The 20298-nt window shown below is 39.3% G+C and overlaps 1 protein-coding gene across 4 annotated transcripts; it reads right to left on the reverse strand.

Moving 5' to 3' along the window:
* Positions 1–4662: 4662 nt before the first annotated feature.
* On the reverse strand, positions 4663–18981 carry dctn2 (dynactin 2 (p50)). 4 transcript variants are annotated; one of them, XM_038696963.1, is made up of 16 exons: positions 18782–18981; positions 18399–18467; positions 17524–17532; positions 15169–15174; positions 14221–14317; positions 13370–13431; positions 13049–13147; positions 11556–11716; positions 10752–10905; positions 10457–10522; positions 10194–10232; positions 9881–9958; positions 9176–9247; positions 7881–7983; positions 6384–6475; positions 4663–5478 (listed from the first exon to the last, which is right to left on the reverse strand). In XM_038696963.1, exons 1-16 carry the CDS (start codon positions 18815–18817, stop codon positions 5392–5394), a joined length of 1230 nt encoding a protein of 409 aa, XP_038552891.1. In that variant the 5' UTR covers positions 18818–18981; the 3' UTR covers positions 4663–5391. The 4 variants fall into 4 exon arrangements, with proteins under 4 accessions (XP_038552891.1, XP_038552893.1, XP_038552892.1 ...); XM_038696965.1 differs by lacking the exon at positions 17524–17532; XM_038696964.1 differs by lacking the exon at positions 15169–15174.
* Positions 18982–20298: the final 1317 nt, after the last annotated feature.

Below are 20298 nucleotides of genomic sequence, written 5' to 3' on the forward strand. Positions count from 1 at the left end.
AAAATCAAAATCCTTATGAAAAGGAATAGTGATTAAATATGATTATAAAACCACAAAGTTCACCGTCTCAGACACACAGGGAGCCATACAATAAATGTCCGGTGTTCTAGTTGGATGATGACCATTAATAAGGTAGGCTAAACAACAGCGACAACAACAGAAGTGGCAAAAAAATAAAACCACGTTTCATCATGTTGCACTCTTGATGCGGGCTCTTCACCCCGCTCCTGACACTTTCTGCCCTAATCCCAAACTCAGCACACGCAAACTGTTTTCCATGCACGGTGCAACGTGCACGGCTCAACATGCACAGCCCCATAGCAACAGCGCCAAGCAGCGAATAGAAAGCTCAAGTACTGTCTCTAGGACCCGGGTTAAAGCGCTGCAGGAAGCACCGTGAACACGTCACGACTTGAGTGGCTGTTGCTGAGTAGTTCAGCATACTTTCTCTAACACCCCTCCCTCTCCACCCCTGTCGTCTGTTTATTTTGTCAGTCCCGTCGTCTGTGTTGTATTCATTATAAAACACTGTTTACAACACCAGATCTAGGTTGCCTCTTTTTCTGTTTCTCAACAGAGTCTGGCGATGATGATCCCTGTTTTCTGAATGATTTGTCAATTCAGTTGACAATCTTTTTATAATGAGAATAAAAAGTAAAAATAAAATAAAAAGATTATAGATTATATACTCTATTCATCCTCTATTCGGTTATTCTCTTGCTATATTATGTTCTTCTTTTTTATGACACTGAGCTGACAGGGTGTAAACAAGCGCAAATTGTGTGGTCATGTGGATCAGCTTTTAGATGAGATTTAGTCATTACTGATGGTTGTATTTGGAGATATCAGTTGCTGTAATGGTGCCCTTGCTGTAGCTTAATCTGCCTAAATATCTTTTTGTCTGCCTAGTCATGAATAACTGAATATAATACATTTTTAATCAACATTTTTTTAGCTCAACTACCCAATCCCTATACACAACTGACATATATTACATCATATATTTTCATTCAAGCAAAACAAGTCCAGTTACACCCGCATAACTTTACCAGACTGTAATAACATGGCACTATGATATCCATATCTAAAACACAAAACAATAAGAAAAAACAAAATGTACAATGATAAAGACCAAGAAAAATTTAAGTATGAACAAAGGAATTTCTCTTTCTTATTTGTTTGCTCTTTGTCCTGCTGCCACATTGATTTACTAGAAATGCTGGTGTCTGTAATTTAACCAATATTCAACAATCAAAGAAAAAACAAAAAATCCACAGTGGTGGTTGTTAATATTTTGAGTCATTATCCCCCTAAATCAGATTATTGCCTATTGTTTTTCTTTGGTTTTACAGACAGAAAGAGTATGGGGAATTTCCAGCCACCACACTCCCTTCTTTCTGTACTATGCCCTTGGTCCAAGCTCCACACCCAGTTCCCCCTCTCTCTCTCACACACACACACACACACACACACACACACACACACACACACACACACACACACACCCCAACCAGCTGTCGGAATCCTTCCCCTCTCTGAACCGAGACCAACTGATACAGCTGTTAACATGTACTGGTGATACAGTAAATCCTCTTTCTTTCTCTTCTTGGCTTGCCCTTTCTCACTGTTTGTTTGTTTTAACTCTTTTTCTAGCTCCTAGATAACTAACAGAAAGACCTCCCCACACACATTATGGCCCATTTGATGAGAACAGGAAAAGAAATTTTCTTTTAAAAATGTCTGTGTGTGTGTGGATTGAAATGTTATTTTAAACATGAAAGTGGCAGTGATACGTGGGTGAGACAATAAATATATATATAAATGGAATATATGGCCAACAAATATTACTAACAGTGCTTTCTTTAAGATTTAGTTCCTATTGCCACTACATTCATCCCTTTTGCCAATGCCCATCTCAGCTGATGCCAATATAGCAATTCTCTATTGTCTGACGATGCTCATCAATCAACTCATTTGCATTTTATTTCCTCAGAAGGTCCCCCATCGATAATCTTCTTTACAAGCATGATGCAGCGTCCACACTTAATCCTGATGCCAGTAAAGTTTTCAAGTTATCAACTCAATCCCACATCTCGCCCTGTCCAGATTTAACAGCTAAATGTCACATCCACTTGTAGAGATTTCTGTGTTTGCAGCTTTAGGGCGACTTTGCAGACAATCTTGTTAGCCTGTTGAACCCTGTGTACCTGTGAGCCTCACCTCTCTTTACCCTATCGTCTCCGTCTTCTTCTCTCTTTTTTTTTTTTACATTAGCGACAAGCCTCATTCTGCCCCACAACAGTATCCATCCTATTTTACTCTGCTTATACCTCCACCCACTCTCTTCTGTCCTCCTCTCTGCCTCGCCACAGGCTCATCACCTGTCCACACCCATTCAGGAAAATTTCAGATTTCAGATGTCAGTTGTTCTTTCTTTGCATCAATATTTCCTTGCCTCCATTTTATTTTCAGAATTACTGGTAATTTTACTAAACAGAGGAAATATCAATGCATAGGAATTGTTTTAAATATTTGATAACATGACATTGCAATCTATCTTTAGACAATATCCACAACCTTTAAAATGCTCAAAATAAGTTAAGTCAAACTGATTGCCTTTTAGGTATTTTCTGTTTTTTTTCCTATTTTGATAACATCGTCTCAGAAAGCTCAGCACAGTACAGTACAGACATGAATATCTAAATCCAGTGCCTTGATTTCTTCATTTCTTGGCTCCGACATATGTGTCAAAGATGAGACATAAGAAAAAAGGCAAAGGCACAAAAAAACAAGCTCAAGCAAGAGACTGTAGGACATTAAACTTTAAAAGCCTGTCTGAACAGGTGGGTATACTGGCAGCGAAACACACACTCCAGGCTCTTACTCCATCCTTTCCTTCCTCTCCTCTCAGTTTCCCCCATATCAGCACCAGAAACAGAGATTTTGGAGCAATTGGTGCTCCCTACAGCCTCCTCTGTGTTCAGCTACCTGAGGACTTAAATATTTACTTTGTCCTGTGGAGTAAAGGTTGGTGTGAGCTACTGACATATAGCTGCAATTTTACTGCAGTCAAGACTGACTGGAGCTCAGATTGTTGTTACTAAAAAGCCCTTGAATACTTTTTGTTTGAATTTTTACCCACCTCTAAAACCAGCTGTTTTCCAATAGGGGTTCTGTTTTCTGTTTCTGTCAATATTCAGGGTCACATAGAGAGCTAGTCAAATAAATTCGTAATACTTGTCAACATTTTGGGCTGACAGCCAGGTAATCTTCATCTTGTAATTGTATATAAATGGGTCTTGCCAGAGTGGGCTGGGCGGACCCTATCTAGCACACCCAAAATAGAAGGACAAATGCAGTGATATACAGTACACAGTATGTCTCTGTGCTCGTCTGGGGCATTCCCTTCTATGTTGGAGCGCTGGATCTAATTCCCTGCAAGTCACACTTGATATGTCCTGTCCAAGTAGGCCAGGATGGACCCCCCCACCCCCACCCCCACCCACATGTAGGGGGAAACGGAAAGCTGCTCAGCATCTTTCTCTCAAATAAAAGAAAGATACAACACAGACAATTAGATGGCAAGCTATGACACCCAGCTAAAATAAAGGAGAAATCCACAGGCTCGCTAGCAGAGGTTTATCATTTATCTTAATTTCAGAGCCAGTGTTTTAGTTATTGTGTAACTGACATCTAGACTAGAGTGTGTGTGCTGTGTCTGGATGACTCATCAGAAATATTTGACCCTTACCCTACTGTTACTAGTATGCCTTGATCACTAATACCATCACCTGACATAAAAACATGAGAAAGCTTTTTGTTTTAATGCTTGTCATAAAACGTACTAATGCCAGATGGGTTTGAGGTTAACCTCACAGCAATTCGAGTGCCTTGTGTTAATTTACTCTGCGAATAACGACGTATACAGCCTAATTTCCTTGGTGTCTCTTCCTGATTTTATTTTGCTGGATGTCTTCATTCACTGCCAAGAATACCTGGGGTTGTGTTCACAATGGGAATAATCCGGTATTATAGTATTGTATTGATTGATAGATGAACACAAGGTGTAATCAAATGTTTTTCTACAGGAACAGAACAATGGCAAAATAAATTTGTACTTAGGGAGTCTATTTGGTAGCATCTTTGAAAGCTGAACAATATGTTTATGAAGATACTATGCTGTCACCTGGTGTTCATAAATGGGCATAACAAGTCCTTAAAATAAAGAAAACACAAAGGACTTTTAAAAAAAAAAAATTGAATACTTATATGTGCATCGGATTAGAATTTATGTAAGAAGGCAAATACGGTTTTCACATTTACCACCCTCCAAAAACTGATTTACACGACAAAGCATCATGATTGTATTTTGCAATACCAACCGCTGATGACTCATTACCAGGAACTCATACCTTTTTTATCAAGTTACCTAACAGAAAAACATGTCCACATAATCTGTAAAATTTAGGGGGGGGAGGGACTTGTTCCAATACATTTAATTATTTGGTATGACTGACAGAATGGTATTGTAATAAGTTATTTTTTAGATTTTTCATCCAACCAAAGCAAATATGAGGTGGGTAGCTATGTCAACAATTAAGTGATCATAAAGAAAAAGCGATCTTCATCTCATGAAAAAAAATAAAATAAAGGAGTCAGGCGTATCGCACTTTGTTTTATTGATCAGTTTCCATGACCACAGATGTACAATACAGCTGACTTGTAGGCAATGACAAAGCAGATTAAAAGTTTGTCTGTGGTGTCTGGTCTCAGTCATAATAATATAGTTACAAGCGACTGAGTATGAAGAAACAATAAGGTACACAGGCATATTTACAAGCTCTCCTTCCGTGACCCCAACACTCATGAACGTGCTTCCTGCTACAACACAACAGATCTTGACTTTCTCTCTTTTTTTATAGTTAACATATTTAATGTTTTATCCATCAACCCAACACTACAGTGATCCATTTATTTGGCCAGAGAATACAGTTCCAAAGGGAAATGGAGGAATTTCTTATGTTTAATACTAATAATTATAAAAACAATCCAGTCTAAAACTCAATAAGCTTAACAGGAGACTGCAATCAGTGGCATGTATAGAGTGGACAAATGTGTTTTCAGTTGATGTGAATTTGATGCAAGAGAAAGGAAGAGGAAAGGAGGGTGGACAAGAACATTTGGGCTTCTTTTTTTGTTATTCCATCTTTTCCAAACTTTCTAACATTCCACTTTGTGAAAAAAAGGCAGAGGCGAAGTAGAGAGCAAGAGAGGGATGACCAGAAAGGACAGAGTTAAACCCCAACCCACCCCCCACCTCTGTGCTCTCTAGTCAACTCTTATTTGTCCATGTTCTACACTCTCCTGGACCGGTCCAAACTCTGCCAACGTTTATTTGGAGAGTTTCTTCATCCTCTGATCTAACGCAGCGAAGTTCTCTTCTACAGCCACCAGGTTTTCCTTCATTGTCTGTTGGACCTGTGGGGAAGAGGAGGGTAAAAAAAAAAAAAAAAAAAAAAAAGTAGCAAGTTAGATAAGACAGGGAAGTAAAGTTGGAGGTAAAGTTGGGTGTAAAAGTGAACAAGAGTGAGAAGTGGCTGGAACAGAAGCTGTAGTGAGAGAGGAGTGGTGATAATGATTTCAGGTGGGGCAGGAAAATATGCAGATATAGAGAAGATGTAGATTAGAGATAAAAAATAGGCAGCATTTGAAGAGCTGAAAGAGACAGCAAGCATAATGGAAAGCAAAGGTGCTTATATAAAGGGTTACAAATGTAGGTAAATGAATTAATCGGCAGAAAACGAACCAATTAGCCTGTTATGTATTTGTTTTTAGCAAAAATGACATGTTTTTACATTCACTTGTTCCAGTTTCTCAAATGTGAGAATTCACTACTTTTCTTTTTTCTATCATTGAAAGCTGAATATCTGTTCTGATTAAAACAAGAAGCCATTTGATGACATCTCCTTGGTCCCATAATGACAATAAAGGCCAACTGGTTACTTAAATATAACAACAAATAGTCAATGAAGTGATGAGTCGATCGACACAATTTTGATAATCAGACATCAGTGTGGTAATTTGCTGCTTTTCCTATTTTATAATGATTTTAAAATCTTTCAGTTTTGACAGTTGGTCGGGCTAAACGAGCAACAGTCAAGTGCAGTTTTCACTATTTAAACTGAATAAATGACTGGAAACATATTCACGGATAAGTGTTGTTAAAGTGTGGGTAACTGAAGCCCTATTAAATAATGGTCCTATGGTTGTAGTAGTGCACACAAGGTGAACACATAAGTGGCCATAATTGTTAAGGTCAACTCCAGCAGTTGTGAAAATGACTTCTGTTGTCCCGATTCCTCACTAGATGTTGACTTTCCTACCTGTGTTAGCAGGGTGTTATTGTCCTTCAGAGAGTTGTTGATCATCTGCTGAGTGGTGTCCAGGTGGGTCAGCAGCTGGCCAAACTGCATGGCTGTGAGACAGTGGAGTTGAGAGAAAGAATATGTAAGTCAAAGTGTATTAGTTCTTAAATTTACAAATTTGTGGCAAAAACAATAAAAAAAAAATGCTATGTTGTCTTTTCTCTGAGCCAACATGAAGGCAAGTGTAGACATGGAATCTGAAAGTGATCACTGGCTGAAAGATTAAAACAGTATTCTCTTTTTTTTGCCTTCAACAGTAAAGAAAGATCAAAGGAGAAAAATAGAGAAAAACAATATCAGTGCAGCTCAACCCTATTGAGTGAAGAACACTTCAGCTGCAGACTGTGACAGATCGGTTCAAAGAGTCTGGATGATAAATGACCTGTTTCAGCTCTCAGAAATGAATTATCAATATAATCTATTAATGACAAGGTTCTGCTTTCATGAGCTAAATAATAAGAAGATGATAACGTGATATATATCACGCATCTCTTTTCTCCCGGAGGGGGTGTTTAACAGTATTGCTAGATTTAGTCGAATTCTATTACCATTTGGTGGCTCCCTTTCAGTGATTTTTTTGCCCTTTGTTAAAATAGAACGGCACGGTTTTGGCTAATTCCATTATCCATCTGAATCCCATTTTCGCTTAGTTTTCATCTTTTGTCTCACACACACAGATGCTCCCCATTGCAAATGCAAATCTTTCAGACTAAGTACCACTTCCTAGCACAGACGCTGCCCGAAATGTGATCCGGGTTCACGCCCCTGTTATGTTCTGTGGCTACATCCTACATATTTTGAATCTTTAATGCCACTCCCCATCCCCACTAACCTACATACATCTTCTCCTTGAACTCTCATGGGTGTCATTTCAAGGTTCGTCTTCACTCACATAAAAGAATAGAACATAAATTATCCAAGTTTTCATTGTTATCTTTAGCGGGTTGAAATCTGCCCCTGGAGCAATATCATTACAATATTTGCAATATGAACCAATTACTCAACACCAGTGCATTCATATAATGTTGTGGAGTAAAGTGATGTGACGGTAAACTCCTCTACCTCAACAACTAATATTGTGTCATGGCTTAGAGCAGGGGTTCCCAAACTTTTTCAGCTCGAGACCTAAAAGAGAAATTTGGTGTCTCCCCAAACTTACACAAGTACTTCATGAATTGCCATAACATCTACATTTATAAACTAGTACTCAACAAAACATGAATTTTAAATGTATATACTTCATTCTAAAAGTTCATCACAGCAATAATCAACTTTGCTGAGTGTAATACGATCCTGCCAGACCAGGATCCTGGACCTCCCAGAGGGGATGCGTTCCGTGACATTTTATACCCCCCTGACTGCTGGAACAACCCCCCCCGTTCCGAATTAATAAATTAAGCACTGCATAGCGTTGTTATGCATTTCACTCTACCAGTGGGTGACCCTGCACGTTACCTTGCTCATGCAACTCTTTGACAGCGACAAGCCTCTGCACCACCTGAGGTATAGAAGTGGACACGGCATCCCACTTCTGCACCACGTCATAAAGCTGCGACACCTGACAGGTAAACACATACGGGCACATTTAATACCAAGATAAAGCCCCCCAGCTAAAATAACATGTCACCGATTTGTCCTTATATTCCTGATTTAATAATTATTGTACTGTGAATTATATAAATGCACAGTGATGAATAAATTCATGCTGTGTAGTCTACATTTGACCAGTGTGGGGACTCATTTATAATTATAAATTGAAACTATGTTATACACAGTCAAACTCGACTTGACATTGCTGTGGTAGTGAATGCTAGAAATGCTGCTCATGCTTGACATTTGCCCTTTCCAATATGTATTTTATGGCTAAAGACATAGACCTGGTTAATGTGGGTACAATGACTTTATTGTCCATAAGCTCACATTACAGCATGCTTTTGTAATTTTTAAATTCTTCATTTTACAATTAATTAAGTCACACCCCATATATAGTAAATAACAGTAATGCAGTGTCTTAAAGATTTAAACAGCAATGTACAATAACCGTTGTGTATCAAAAAGAACCCACTTTGCATGACTTTGTTATTCACCATAATGAGTTAATTAACATGCGCTGCCCTCTACTGGCCTTTTAAGTTTACAGCACTTAGGAACAGTCGATGCCTACAACACCCAGGAATGTCTCAAAAACATGCAGATCTCACAGCTGAAACATGAAAAACCTGAATAATGATAACATTTTGGTTTGGCTCTGAGTGCTTAAAGGCTGTGCCAGCTGTTTGTTAAAGATGCTGGCACTGCTCTTCAGTGGGTAATCCGGTTCCCAGACCAAATTGCTAGTGAAAAGTTTCCAAATTAATATCTTTTAACTAAGCCTGAAACAGCAAGATTATCTTCTGTGAGACTACAAGATTATTGGACATAATATACAACTTCCTGATAAAATCTCTCTCTTATGATGGTAGGAATCTTCCTTCTTAAAAGAATATTTTCAGTTTTTTTTTTTAAACACTGCTCACATATTTTGGTGTTGAAATGACTTGTCGTGCAGTAGACGATTACGCCAGCAAAAATAAGCACTTCCAAAATTTTTTGTACCTACTAATCATTTCGACACCAATGAACGTGAAAATAGGCCCAGGTTTCAAAATAAAATGCTTTGTAACAGAGGAATCATAGGTTGACTGTGGGACCCTGGAAGTTGCAAAGAGTGTAAAAGCATCTGAGATGATTACTGTACAGAGATTACAGACCTTGTTTTGTGTATCAGCATCTTCAATCGCTGCTTTGTGCTTAGCAATCTCATTCATCTTTCCGAGCACACTCTGAATGGGAGAGGGGAAAAAAGTTATTTTGTGTGAGGTACCATTTTAGAGGAATTCACATACCTAAGAAAAAAAGACAAGCATAGATTAGGTTAATGTAAATACTGTAGTAAATTGACAGTTCCTCACAGTGGGCTAACACCACATATAATTTCTCTACAAAGAAAATGCGCCTCTCATTTCAGTAACCATCCAGCAAATCAGGTTATTTGAAAAAATAATTAACAGTATGTAAAAATAAAAACAGCTGTAACGTGATCTATTACTGCGGTAAGAAAAAATAAAAATAAACCAATATGTTCTTTGCTGTAATCCAAATAGAAAAAAAAATACACCTTCTGATAACCCCAAGTCTTTATTTACCTTCTCATTCTTTTTGAAGGGCAAGCTACAGTAGATACCAATACATAAATGTCTGAGAAAGGGCTGAGATCTTGCAGAAAAGTAGATAGTTCTATGTCTCGTTTAATATTTTTACATTTGTTAGATAATCAAAATACACTATGCATAAAAGTTTGTAATTAATTAGCTTTGGCTGTGCTGTTGCATTTCAACAATCCCTGTACTGAACACAAACATATGAAAAAACTCTCCAGCAAAGACAGCAAAATAACTCTCAAAACATGCCGTTACCTGCAGCCTGGCCTCCACTTGATCCAGAGTAGCAGAGTCCAGTGCGCTGACCCTCGCCTGCAGGAGCTCTATGGTGTCCTGATTCAAACACACACACACGCACGCACAAGTTGTTTATAAGATTGAGCACATAACTTTGTGTTTTTGCTCTTACTACTGGTACAGCAACAATAAACAAACTTGGGAGGAACTGATGTCATCTTTGAAGTGTGACCCAGTTCTCTGGCTGCACATCAGATACACAGTTATCAGTACAGACACACACTACATACAGTGTGTTTCAAAAAAAACAAAAAAGAAACTGACTTCTTACCATCAAGCTTGCTCCTTGAACACTAGCACTCAAAGGTCCCTGCAAAATAAACACATAGGGAAAATACATTTTAACAAGAAGCAATGAAGCCACCTTAATAGTTGACATAAATCAAGTGGAATACTTTATTTCAATTTCACTTTCTGGATGGTTACACAGCAACAGGAGCGTGCAATTTCTGCTGGTGTAAGAGTGAAAGAGATAAACAGAATTAGTGTGAATGAAAGAGAGAAGCATTTTAGAGGACGTGTATGTGTGTGTACCTGCTTGTCTGATCCTGAGCCAACAGCGATCTCCAGCTCAGCGAGACGCTTCTCCAATTCAGCCATCTGCAGGGACAAGGCTGGCAGTGACAACAGCATCCCAACGCACGCAGGCACGCACACACGCGTCCTGCCTTTTCTCCTGTATACTGCAGTCAAATATTCTGACATTCCTCTCATGAGGATGAAAACAAAATGTGTAGCCGATCACACCCACTGAAACATTTGCTCATTTTGCCAGCGCATTCATCCGAGACACTTGACTCTGCTCCCTCCACCTCCCCTCCCACTTTACCTTGGCAGACTCATTGAATTTCTCCTGCTCTGGTCTGCTGTGCAACTCGTAGAGTACCACTCCATCTGGGCCCTTAGCTGATGCCGTCGGCTTGGTGTCTCCTGCGGTGCTGCCACGGCTGCCCTTGGCCGCTTCCAGCTGGGTGAGCAGACGCCTGCAGGAAGGAAGGAAAAGGAGACACAAAAGGATTTTATGTTCAATATTGTTACCAGTACCATGCGCTGCTGTGCCCACACCCCCATCTCTCTCTGGTGACCAGTCTCTTCCACTTTGTTGTAGCCTGCGAGGTAAGGGTGAGCTTAGATCTTTTCAGAGCGGTTTTCGTCACTTTTTCTTCCCCTCCTCTAACTTGTATCAGTGTCTCTTATCACTTTCCTCGCGCAGAGCTGTGGCCCGACAAGCCACAGCAGTATGTTTTTATTCCCTCTGCCTTCTCTCAGCTAATCTCTCACCTTCTCCAGTTTTTATATCCCTTCCTTAATCATGTGTCCATCAGTACTTGTGCTCCCTGGGTAGTGCTTCACTGGGATCAGCCCGGTTTATGTGAGCCATTGATACCAGCTGTACCGCCGTGCCCTTTTTACTCTCACTCCTTATATCTGGGTCATAGTGCAAGGCTCAGAGAGATTAATTATTTCCCCTACACTCCGCTTCAACCATCTATTGCTGCCTCCCTCTATTTTTCTCAAAGTACCCCTTTTTCATCCATTTCCTGCATCCTAGCACATCACTCCGTCTTGGTCTGACAGGTTTCGGGTTCCCAAATTCCATATGTTTGTCTTGTACACCCCCTTGTCAGCTCACCTGGCCAGTGCGCCATCTGGGTCAGCCAGGTTGATGTGTGCCTGTGGTCCCAGCAGTGAGTCGAGATGGGCAGAAACCAGCTGCTGTTTGAGCTGGGCTGCCTGCTGCGCGAGTACTACCGGGGTCAGGCGCTCTTCTGCATTGCTTTCATTTGTGGCAGCCTGGAAGCAGAGTGACACAAGGTCATTGAGTAACTGACGTCTACACAGAATCGATGACTAGAAGTCTGTGTGGGCCAACCAGTTGTGCCTAATAAAAAAAAAAGGAAAATGGACAGTGTATATAAACAAGCACTCTTACACTAGGCATTAAATTGGATTTGTTCTGACATATTTCACATCGAATAGAATTAAAGGGATATTTCAGTGTTTTTTTAAACTGGAGGTTTGGATAAGCTATTGTAACTAATTGCATTCCTACTTAAGGGTAACTAAAATAAATAGCCAAATCTAGCGAATCTCTTTTTAATTTTGTTTCGACTCAGAGACACTTGTTTTTAAATGATTTATGTAAAATTAATTGGAAAGCTTCCAATATATGTTCTTTTGCATGTCCTGATTCTCTACAACAGAGGTGGAGGTGCAAAATTATGTGGACCCGTAGTCAAAACAGCCACACTTCCGAGAATAACACAGAGTTTGAAAAACGGCAGAATTTTCCTATTAACAGTGATCTATAGTTGTCAGGCACAACTTTGGATATGCATAGCCAGATGTCTGGTGTCATCCCTCCATGAGAATTTAGCACAATATCATCAAGCTGTGCCATTATTTCTCAGTTAATCGGGGCTATCGAAGTGTATTACAGTGTGTTCTCATCCATGCACACACCACATTCACCCTGATGAATGGACACACATTGCTACAAGTCAATAACTCCAAGGAAGTCTTTCATCAGTGTAAATGTAGAGGTTAGAGTAGAGAAGCAGCTTGCTCCCCACAGCCAGGCTGCAAATTCTGCCAGCATGCCCTGCGTGAGCTAAAACCCACAGATATGCTCACATAAAGTTCCAGTTCACAGGTTGAATTAGACTTTGGTCTGGACTCAGAGCAGCTTGCACCCTGCTCTACGCATATCCAAGTTAATGACACCTAAGGTTTAATTAGTTTCTTGGTTGTGGAGTCTCTGTAAGTCTGAGAAAAAAAAAGCAATTCCTCACACCGGTTTTAATCAAAACTTACAAAGTGAATTTTGTGCTTCAGTGCACACACCATACTAAGCTTTGGATCGGACACTCAGGTCATGAGTGCAACAGTAGGAACTGGTCATCGTATCACACCTCTGAAATTAAAAGGTTGCACTCCTCTGAATAAATACATGATGACTTGGTCAAGAAGTATAGAAGAAGAAAGTCCCTCTGTGAAAGGCTATTGAATTTGTGTGCGGACAGCAAGATAAAGGCTGGGTAAACAGAGTGTACCATCCCTTGCCAAGTCCTATGGGCAAGGGAGGAGTGCGTGTTAGCGCATGTGTGTGCCTCGCCGTCATTTCACCTGGATGGCATCCACCTCCTGAGTGAGTTCCTGGATCTCGTTCACCAGGCGCTGGTACTTCTGCTGGGGCGTCTCCTTCACTCCACAGCCCTCTCCGAGCTACACAAAGAGCAAGAGCAGAGAAGTGATATGATATGAATATTACACCACAGCAAAGTGAGTCTTGTAGAGAAAGCACAACATCACCATCACAGACTCTTGACTATCAGAAAACACATGTAGCGAGTGAAATAAAAATCACAATGATGTTGTTACCCACAGAGTGGAACACCTTCAGAAAGAATAAAAAGTGAAATAATGAACTGAGCAGAATGCACTCACAATTTCAAATTCTCCTGACTCGTAGCCCACTCTTCTGCTTTTGCTTATCCTGTCTGAGAAGTCTGTGAAAAGGAGACAAATGGTTTGTAAGAGAAATCGAAAAAAAATGTCTGAGCCAGAACAAGATTGGGGGTTTGAAATCAGCAAAAGGATGGATGTGTTTTGTTACACCTGTTTTGTTACACCTGTAACAGAAGAGCAAACAGCACGTGTTAACTTCGTCTGCCTTGGTGTTGTATGTTTGTATTAATGGTATGGAGATTGTAAATTTCTTTATCCACTAAGAGTAAATATTGTCTGTAAAAGCTATTTTAAAAAGATTACAGTAACGTTTTGTATATGTCACAATACTGACTAAAGTAATGACACAGCAAACAACGTCAGAAACCTCCCTGATAAAAGGAAATACACTCAGTTGTCAGTTTACTAGGAGCACCTAGCTAAAACTAATACAGTCTAATACAACATTCCTGCAATAAATTCTAACTTTATGAAGCCTATAATGTTCAGTTCTTGTTGAAACTGTTTTAGGGAGGTGCTGATTCAAGTCTATGGTCATTTTGGAGGCTGTAGTTTGTGGTGCTGTTGAATTGCATTGCATTAAACTGCAGGTGTTTCTACTATTCTGTCCAGCCTATTAATATCAATGAGGGTAAGCTAAATAATAGAAACACATCTCTGTATAAACGTAAGTTATTACAGTAACATTTTGAATTTGTTGTGACTCTCAATCCATATCTGTACTAGCAGCTTTTCGTTTCTGTAATACATTGAAGAGTTAGTCATGTTAATTAGTTATGATTAACATAACGGATAGATTACAGGTAATTTATCACCCACTATGAACTGACCAAGTCCCTTGGTGGTGACGTGCTTGTCTTTGAACTTGTCATAGGCTGCATTGGGGTTGACCACAATCCTCTCCACGCTGTCACTGCAGAGCTCCTCCTGTCGTTGAAACACCCAGAAATGAAGTCAGCTGAACTTGTACCAAATCATAAAGGGCGTGTAAGACTACACACACAGCAAAGAGCCATGGCTTACTGAGCCAGTGAGCCAAAAGTCTCGAAACCGAAGGTAGACTTGAAATATGTTGACAGATTGGTAAGATCTGAGATGAAATTCTACACTTGATCATTCCCCTGAAATATAATTTCAATAGATAACCAATTATGCGGTTTAGTCAACAAGTGTAGTATTGCTTGCCAAGGTCAGATACCCTCAGAAATTAAAAGCCATGAATCATGAAAATCTGCAAGAGCTCGGCAGCCATTACTTGGTGCAGTCTTAGGGAGAACCAGATTATTTCAACATAATTTAGAGTACCAGCAGGCAAGAGACAAATGTGCAAAATTATGTAGATTTTATGTAGTTTTTACAAAGGCCTGATTGTAGACCTAAAAAGGCTCAATTATAATAAAAAATATATCATCCATGGGTTATAAGTCTACGATGGTAAAAATCAATGTTATGTGAATGAAAAAGGCACAAAGCTGGAAGCCACTAACATTTTCTTTTCTAAATGGTGTTTTTTTTTTTGATTAGTGATACTGAGGAGCACAAAAAAAATGTGGAACACTTGATCAACACTTCCTACTGATCAATTATGAACTAGAGGCTACGGGTAAGATTATAACACCACTGACACATACAGATAGATGATATGAGTCCAGGCTCACACACAGATTCGGATACAAAGACAGATGGAAAAATAAAAACCACACAGAACACAAGACAGTTACACAGATGTAGGGATGAGGAGGAGGAGGAGTGAGGAGGAGAGTTAGTCAGGCTCTTACCAGCTCCTTGGGTTTCCAAAGAGAGTTAGAGAAAGTAACGGAAGAGCAGAGGGAGAGAAAAAAGAAGGGGGGAGAGAGAGAGAGAGAGAGAGACAACACAGATTAATGTGGTTATCACATGCCATGCACACAACAGGAACAGGTCGGCCAGGGTCGGGGAAAGATAAGAAAGAAAGCAGTGTTCTGAGAGTTGCTGCTAAAAACCGCTGGAGACACAGTGTTCAGACTGCTTGTGATGTCTCCAGTCCTTTCTCTCTTTCCCGATTCAGGGTGGTAAGATGGTACATTAACACCAAACACGTTACTTTCTCCTTTGATACCATACTGTACTTTATAATGCAGTGTGACTGTACCCTCTCATGGAGGGCACTGTAGGTCTCACAACATTATGTTGTAGATGCAGGGGACTGGTGTTATAAAAATCAATCCATGAGGTAGAATGAATGGTAACGGTTGATTTAAGGGTGCTTAAAGGGAGGTCGAGAAACCCTGAAATGCATTCTGTTCCAGAAACTGACATCTATCATAAATCATTCAGTAGGCTAGAGTTATTTCCATTTCTTAATAACATGCAAGCAGTTCATTAAGTTTATCCAGGTTAAAGCCCATATACACTGTGTGATTTGTTTGGCTGTCTCAGACAAACGTAAAGATGATATCTTTGGTAATCACTCCAAGATGATGTCTACCTATTGCCAAATTAAAGCACTGGTAACCAAAGAAAGTTAGCGTCAATGTACAAGGTTGATTTAAGCCATTCGTTGCGTGTGAACTCAACAACGCATGAAAATGGCTCCCTGACGCATCATTGACACATTGCAGACGGCAGTCAGGTATCTAGCATACCAAATATCTATAAGAGTCGGCCAACTCGACATCCACATCCAGTCAATGAGAGCAGGCAGCTACTTTTTCACTACAAAACACTTTTTACTCACCTCCAGCTCTCTCTGTAGCACAGACAATCACTGCTACCTGTGTGTGCTAAACGATTATTTCATCCATATTCTTTGTCTTTATAATTGCAATCTTTATAATAAACAACAGCTGTTTTGTGTCAATTCCTGTTTCACATTTCACATGTGTTTTCATGAAAAAACGTGGTTTGGAGACCAGCGTCGGGTGACACACAGGCGCTGTCAGCTCGTGTAGTCTGTGACCCCCTGTCACCAATCAGTCACGTAGTGTGAACAGCACAACGACTTCAAGATCCGGTTACAAGGCGGCAAGTTGTGTAGTGTGAACAGCACGGCCATTGGCCGACGCTGAAAGTCGTTAAGTCTGTCCTTTATTTGACACATTACAACAAGTTGTAGAATGCTACAATATACATTAATCTAAAAGCAATTATAAATATGGTAAACGGAAATAAACGATATTCAATGGAGCAGTGCCGCAGACGACAAATCACATAATCATCATTTTTAATTTTTTTTCAGTAACACTAAAATGCAAAAATTACCATTCCCACTAAACATGTGACTCACATTGCAAACACAATATCAAAATAATCACAATTTGACTTTTTCCATTCAGCTCTACTATAAACCAACCAATATAACACAAAACTAAAATATACTACGTCCCTGCATAACTTTTTTTGTAAAGCAACACAAGGCCAGGGATACCTGCCAAGTGCAATTTAAACTCATAGAAGCAAAATTCATAGAAGCCCCAGCACCATGGCCAAAGCTTGGTTTGGCTGCATTTTTAAAAACACAAGATAAGTGCATATGGATCGCTCAAGTCAATGCAGTGTCTGTTTGCTTTTTTTTTTTTTTTTTAACATCATTGATGCTATGATTCACCAGGGTTGTGTCTCAAAATCGAAGATTTTATGATATTATATCCATCTCACAAAGTGCAACTTGCAATGAACCTGCAAGACATTATCACATAGTGTATAGGGGCCTTTAAAGTTTCCAGTTAGTCAGAATTATGTGGTTAGCCAAAAAGCAACTGTTACAACAAGATGGCAGGTTAAAAAGGGAAATATCTAAAACAAATAGACAAACGCTTTTCTTTCTCCAGTCACTCACACAGACACATACTCGAGCTTTCACTGCTTTGAAAGCATGACCCAGTAAAAGAGCGAAATTAAAGTGCTGCTGAACATGACTATTGCCTTAAAATAGTTTAAATGAGCAACACAAACAGAAGGAAAAGAATCAATTCATTGCACTTCAAAACAATCAAAAATTGATGAATTACAAAGCACAAAAAGGGACACTCCATCAATCTATTTCTCATTTCATCCCAATCAATTAAAGGTAGGAAAAGTGTATATGAGATTTAAAAACATGCATAAAAAGCATGGCATTAAGCTCACTGAGGGCAAAATGGAGCCAGTCTTACTTGTACAAACTAGGGTCCCAGGAGGGGTCGAAACATGGAAGGGAAAATGCCAATTAGGATTTACTCAGCTGGTCAGTCAACAGCTCAGACATGTTTAAAAGCAATGTCAGACCAGCATCCCTCAACTGTTCACAAAGTGCTTACCAAGATTGCTGTTAGAATAGATATTTGTCACAACACCATCATCATCACAAACAGCCACAGTAGATGTTGTTCCTTGACATTTTAATAGATGATGGTTGGTTGGTTGAGACTTTGAGAGAAAGATTTTTCACCTGTTTTATACTTCTTATTTCTCTCTGTGTATAAATAAGCAGATATACTAATGTGCATAATATATGGAAGTGGAGTTAAACAGTAACCTGAAAGGGTATGTTGGCTTTTTGAAACATGAACAAAATTTAAATACATCTTTTTTTGAAATATAAGCTTTTCAAATAAATGAGAAATTATATATTAAGCATCAATAAAATCAAGTCAAGAAGAATTATATTGAAATTTGGTAGATAAAAGAAGAACACACATTTTTCATTTGCTCTACAGAATTAGTAAAGAAAGTACATATGCAGTGACAGTTTAGATTTCATAAATAATAGCTCAGTAATGAATTAATAATATTAAGTGACATCACAGTACATGCGTGCATTAATACAGTAGTGCTGAACTTCAATCAGTGCCATCAGTCAGTAGTAATACTAAGCCAAAAAATTGCGTGGGTAAGTGTATAATCGTAGCAGGGACAATGCACACTGATTATATGATACATCTTTAAGTTATAAAGTGTAAACACTTGTTAGCTAGTTCAATGAATATGCAGCGAATTAGCCACCAGTCTGCATACTGACAAATCCAGTGAATAAAAAACGTCCACTTACCGACTCAAACTGAGCCTGATCATCTTCTGGAAGGTCACCTGTCTCGTACACGTCCGGCTCGTTAAAGGCCTATTAAAACAGTTAGATGACGTTAAACATACGATCAGATATCCCGTTTATTGTGGTTAGCCTGGCCAACGCCCCGGCCCAATCAAAATCACGTATTTGCTAGCCCTTGCTCTTTTGATGCCTTGTATAACAAGACACGTCATTAGCTGAAAACTTAGCGACTAAGAATCTACAATGAATAATTCTCGCTGTGTAACAATAAGCAGACAACAGAGTAAGCAGGCGGGATGTTAGCTAACTTAGCTGTCACAGCTCGGAGCTAGCACTGCCAAGTAGCAATGTTGCTAATATGTCTGCTAGTGGTAGCCACTTACAATTCCTGGCAAGTTTGCGTATTTTGGATCAGCCATTGTCTGCGCGATGCAAAGACCAGACCAACAAATCACTATATAATATAACAGTTCTTCAAACGTGAATATTATCGATTAACCAAAAAGAACAAAAGCTAACGATCGATGAGCCAGCAGTCTCTCTGCCGCCGGACGCTTCCAGGCTGATGTGGTTACTAGCTTGACAGCGTGTGCGTTGGATTTCCTGCAAGAGCAGGCGAATGGGCGGTGTTGTGTTCGCTGACTTACTTCAATAGGAAAGAGTTAAACGGCCAACTCAAACCAACGAAACGAGCATCCCCTACAAAGACCTGCGTCGTTACGCATGCGTACCGTTAGACCAATGCGATGACAGAATGGTCCCCTTTGTTGTTTAGCGTCATTTTGTTTGGTCTTTTCATCAAACACGGTATTTGCTACTGCGCTCAGAATGTATTTAACAAATAATTAGCTTAAAAAACAAAATGATTATGTATTTTTTTTTAAATGGTAGGCTATATGGTTGAATTGTAGCAGAGTCGTCACACGGTGGCGCTGAAGCTACGAGCAAACGACTCAATCAATGAACCAAAGATGCTCAATGGAAAGGATGATTCACTCTGTTGGAAAACATTATGCACCTTAGCTAAATCTGGTTCCTAAAGTGGGGTCCCTAGAAAAAAGAGGAATAATTTATTTTCAATATCATTCCATCCATAACTAACACAATGTGATGAGTTTTGGTCATTGGTTTCATAAAGTTTCTGTAATAAAACATAAAAGCAAAAACCCCATCTGATTAGGGACCTTGGGACAAAATCTTATAAGATGGGGGTCTGTGGTCTAATTTGTTTCAGTTTAGGGGTCCTTTATGTGAAAAAGTTTGAGAACCACTGATATAAAGTATTCCAGTAAATGCAGAAATAGCGAGAAGGCAATGCTGTATATAGGCCTACGTAGGCTGTATATAAAGACTAAAAAAAAATTAAAAAGCTCATTAACTTAATAGTATTTTAGTATAGTATAGTATTTTGTTCCCAATGTCACATTTGTTACATGCCATGAAAACATAGGCCTTTGGAGTAAGTATGTATTACACGTCAGTAAAGAGCAGAGGCATTATATGCCCAATAAGTTTCACCAAGACACACTACTGCACTATAGCTTACATGGGAACAATGTGGTCTATTTCTTTGGTTACAGCCTGTTACATGCATAGCTTCCATTGCTTTTCATTCATTTTAAATGTAAGCCTATTGCAAGTAGTATCGTTTTATAAATGCTTCCTGCATTTCTCGCCTTGTAGGCCCACTTTCAAGAGGAACTGACATACTTTTTTAAGAGGGCACGCCACCAATTTTACACATGAAGGTCTGTTTACTCATCATGAGGTGTAGCTTGCCAGTGATAACAGTACTGTCATCTATGAGGAGCTTTCTAAAATCAGAAAAAATATCTCAATTTGAACTTTAAATTTAAAACAGAAAGATTGTGTTATAAACTGGGGTTGTGTAGCCCAGTAT

Source organism: Micropterus salmoides, unplaced genomic scaffold (genome assembly GCF_014851395.1).
Source record: "Micropterus salmoides isolate LMB-PRFRI ecotype aquatic unplaced genomic scaffold, ASM1485139v1 Ms_hic_scaffold_4, whole genome shotgun sequence".
NCBI lineage: Eukaryota > Metazoa > Chordata > Actinopteri > Centrarchiformes > Centrarchidae > Micropterus > Micropterus salmoides.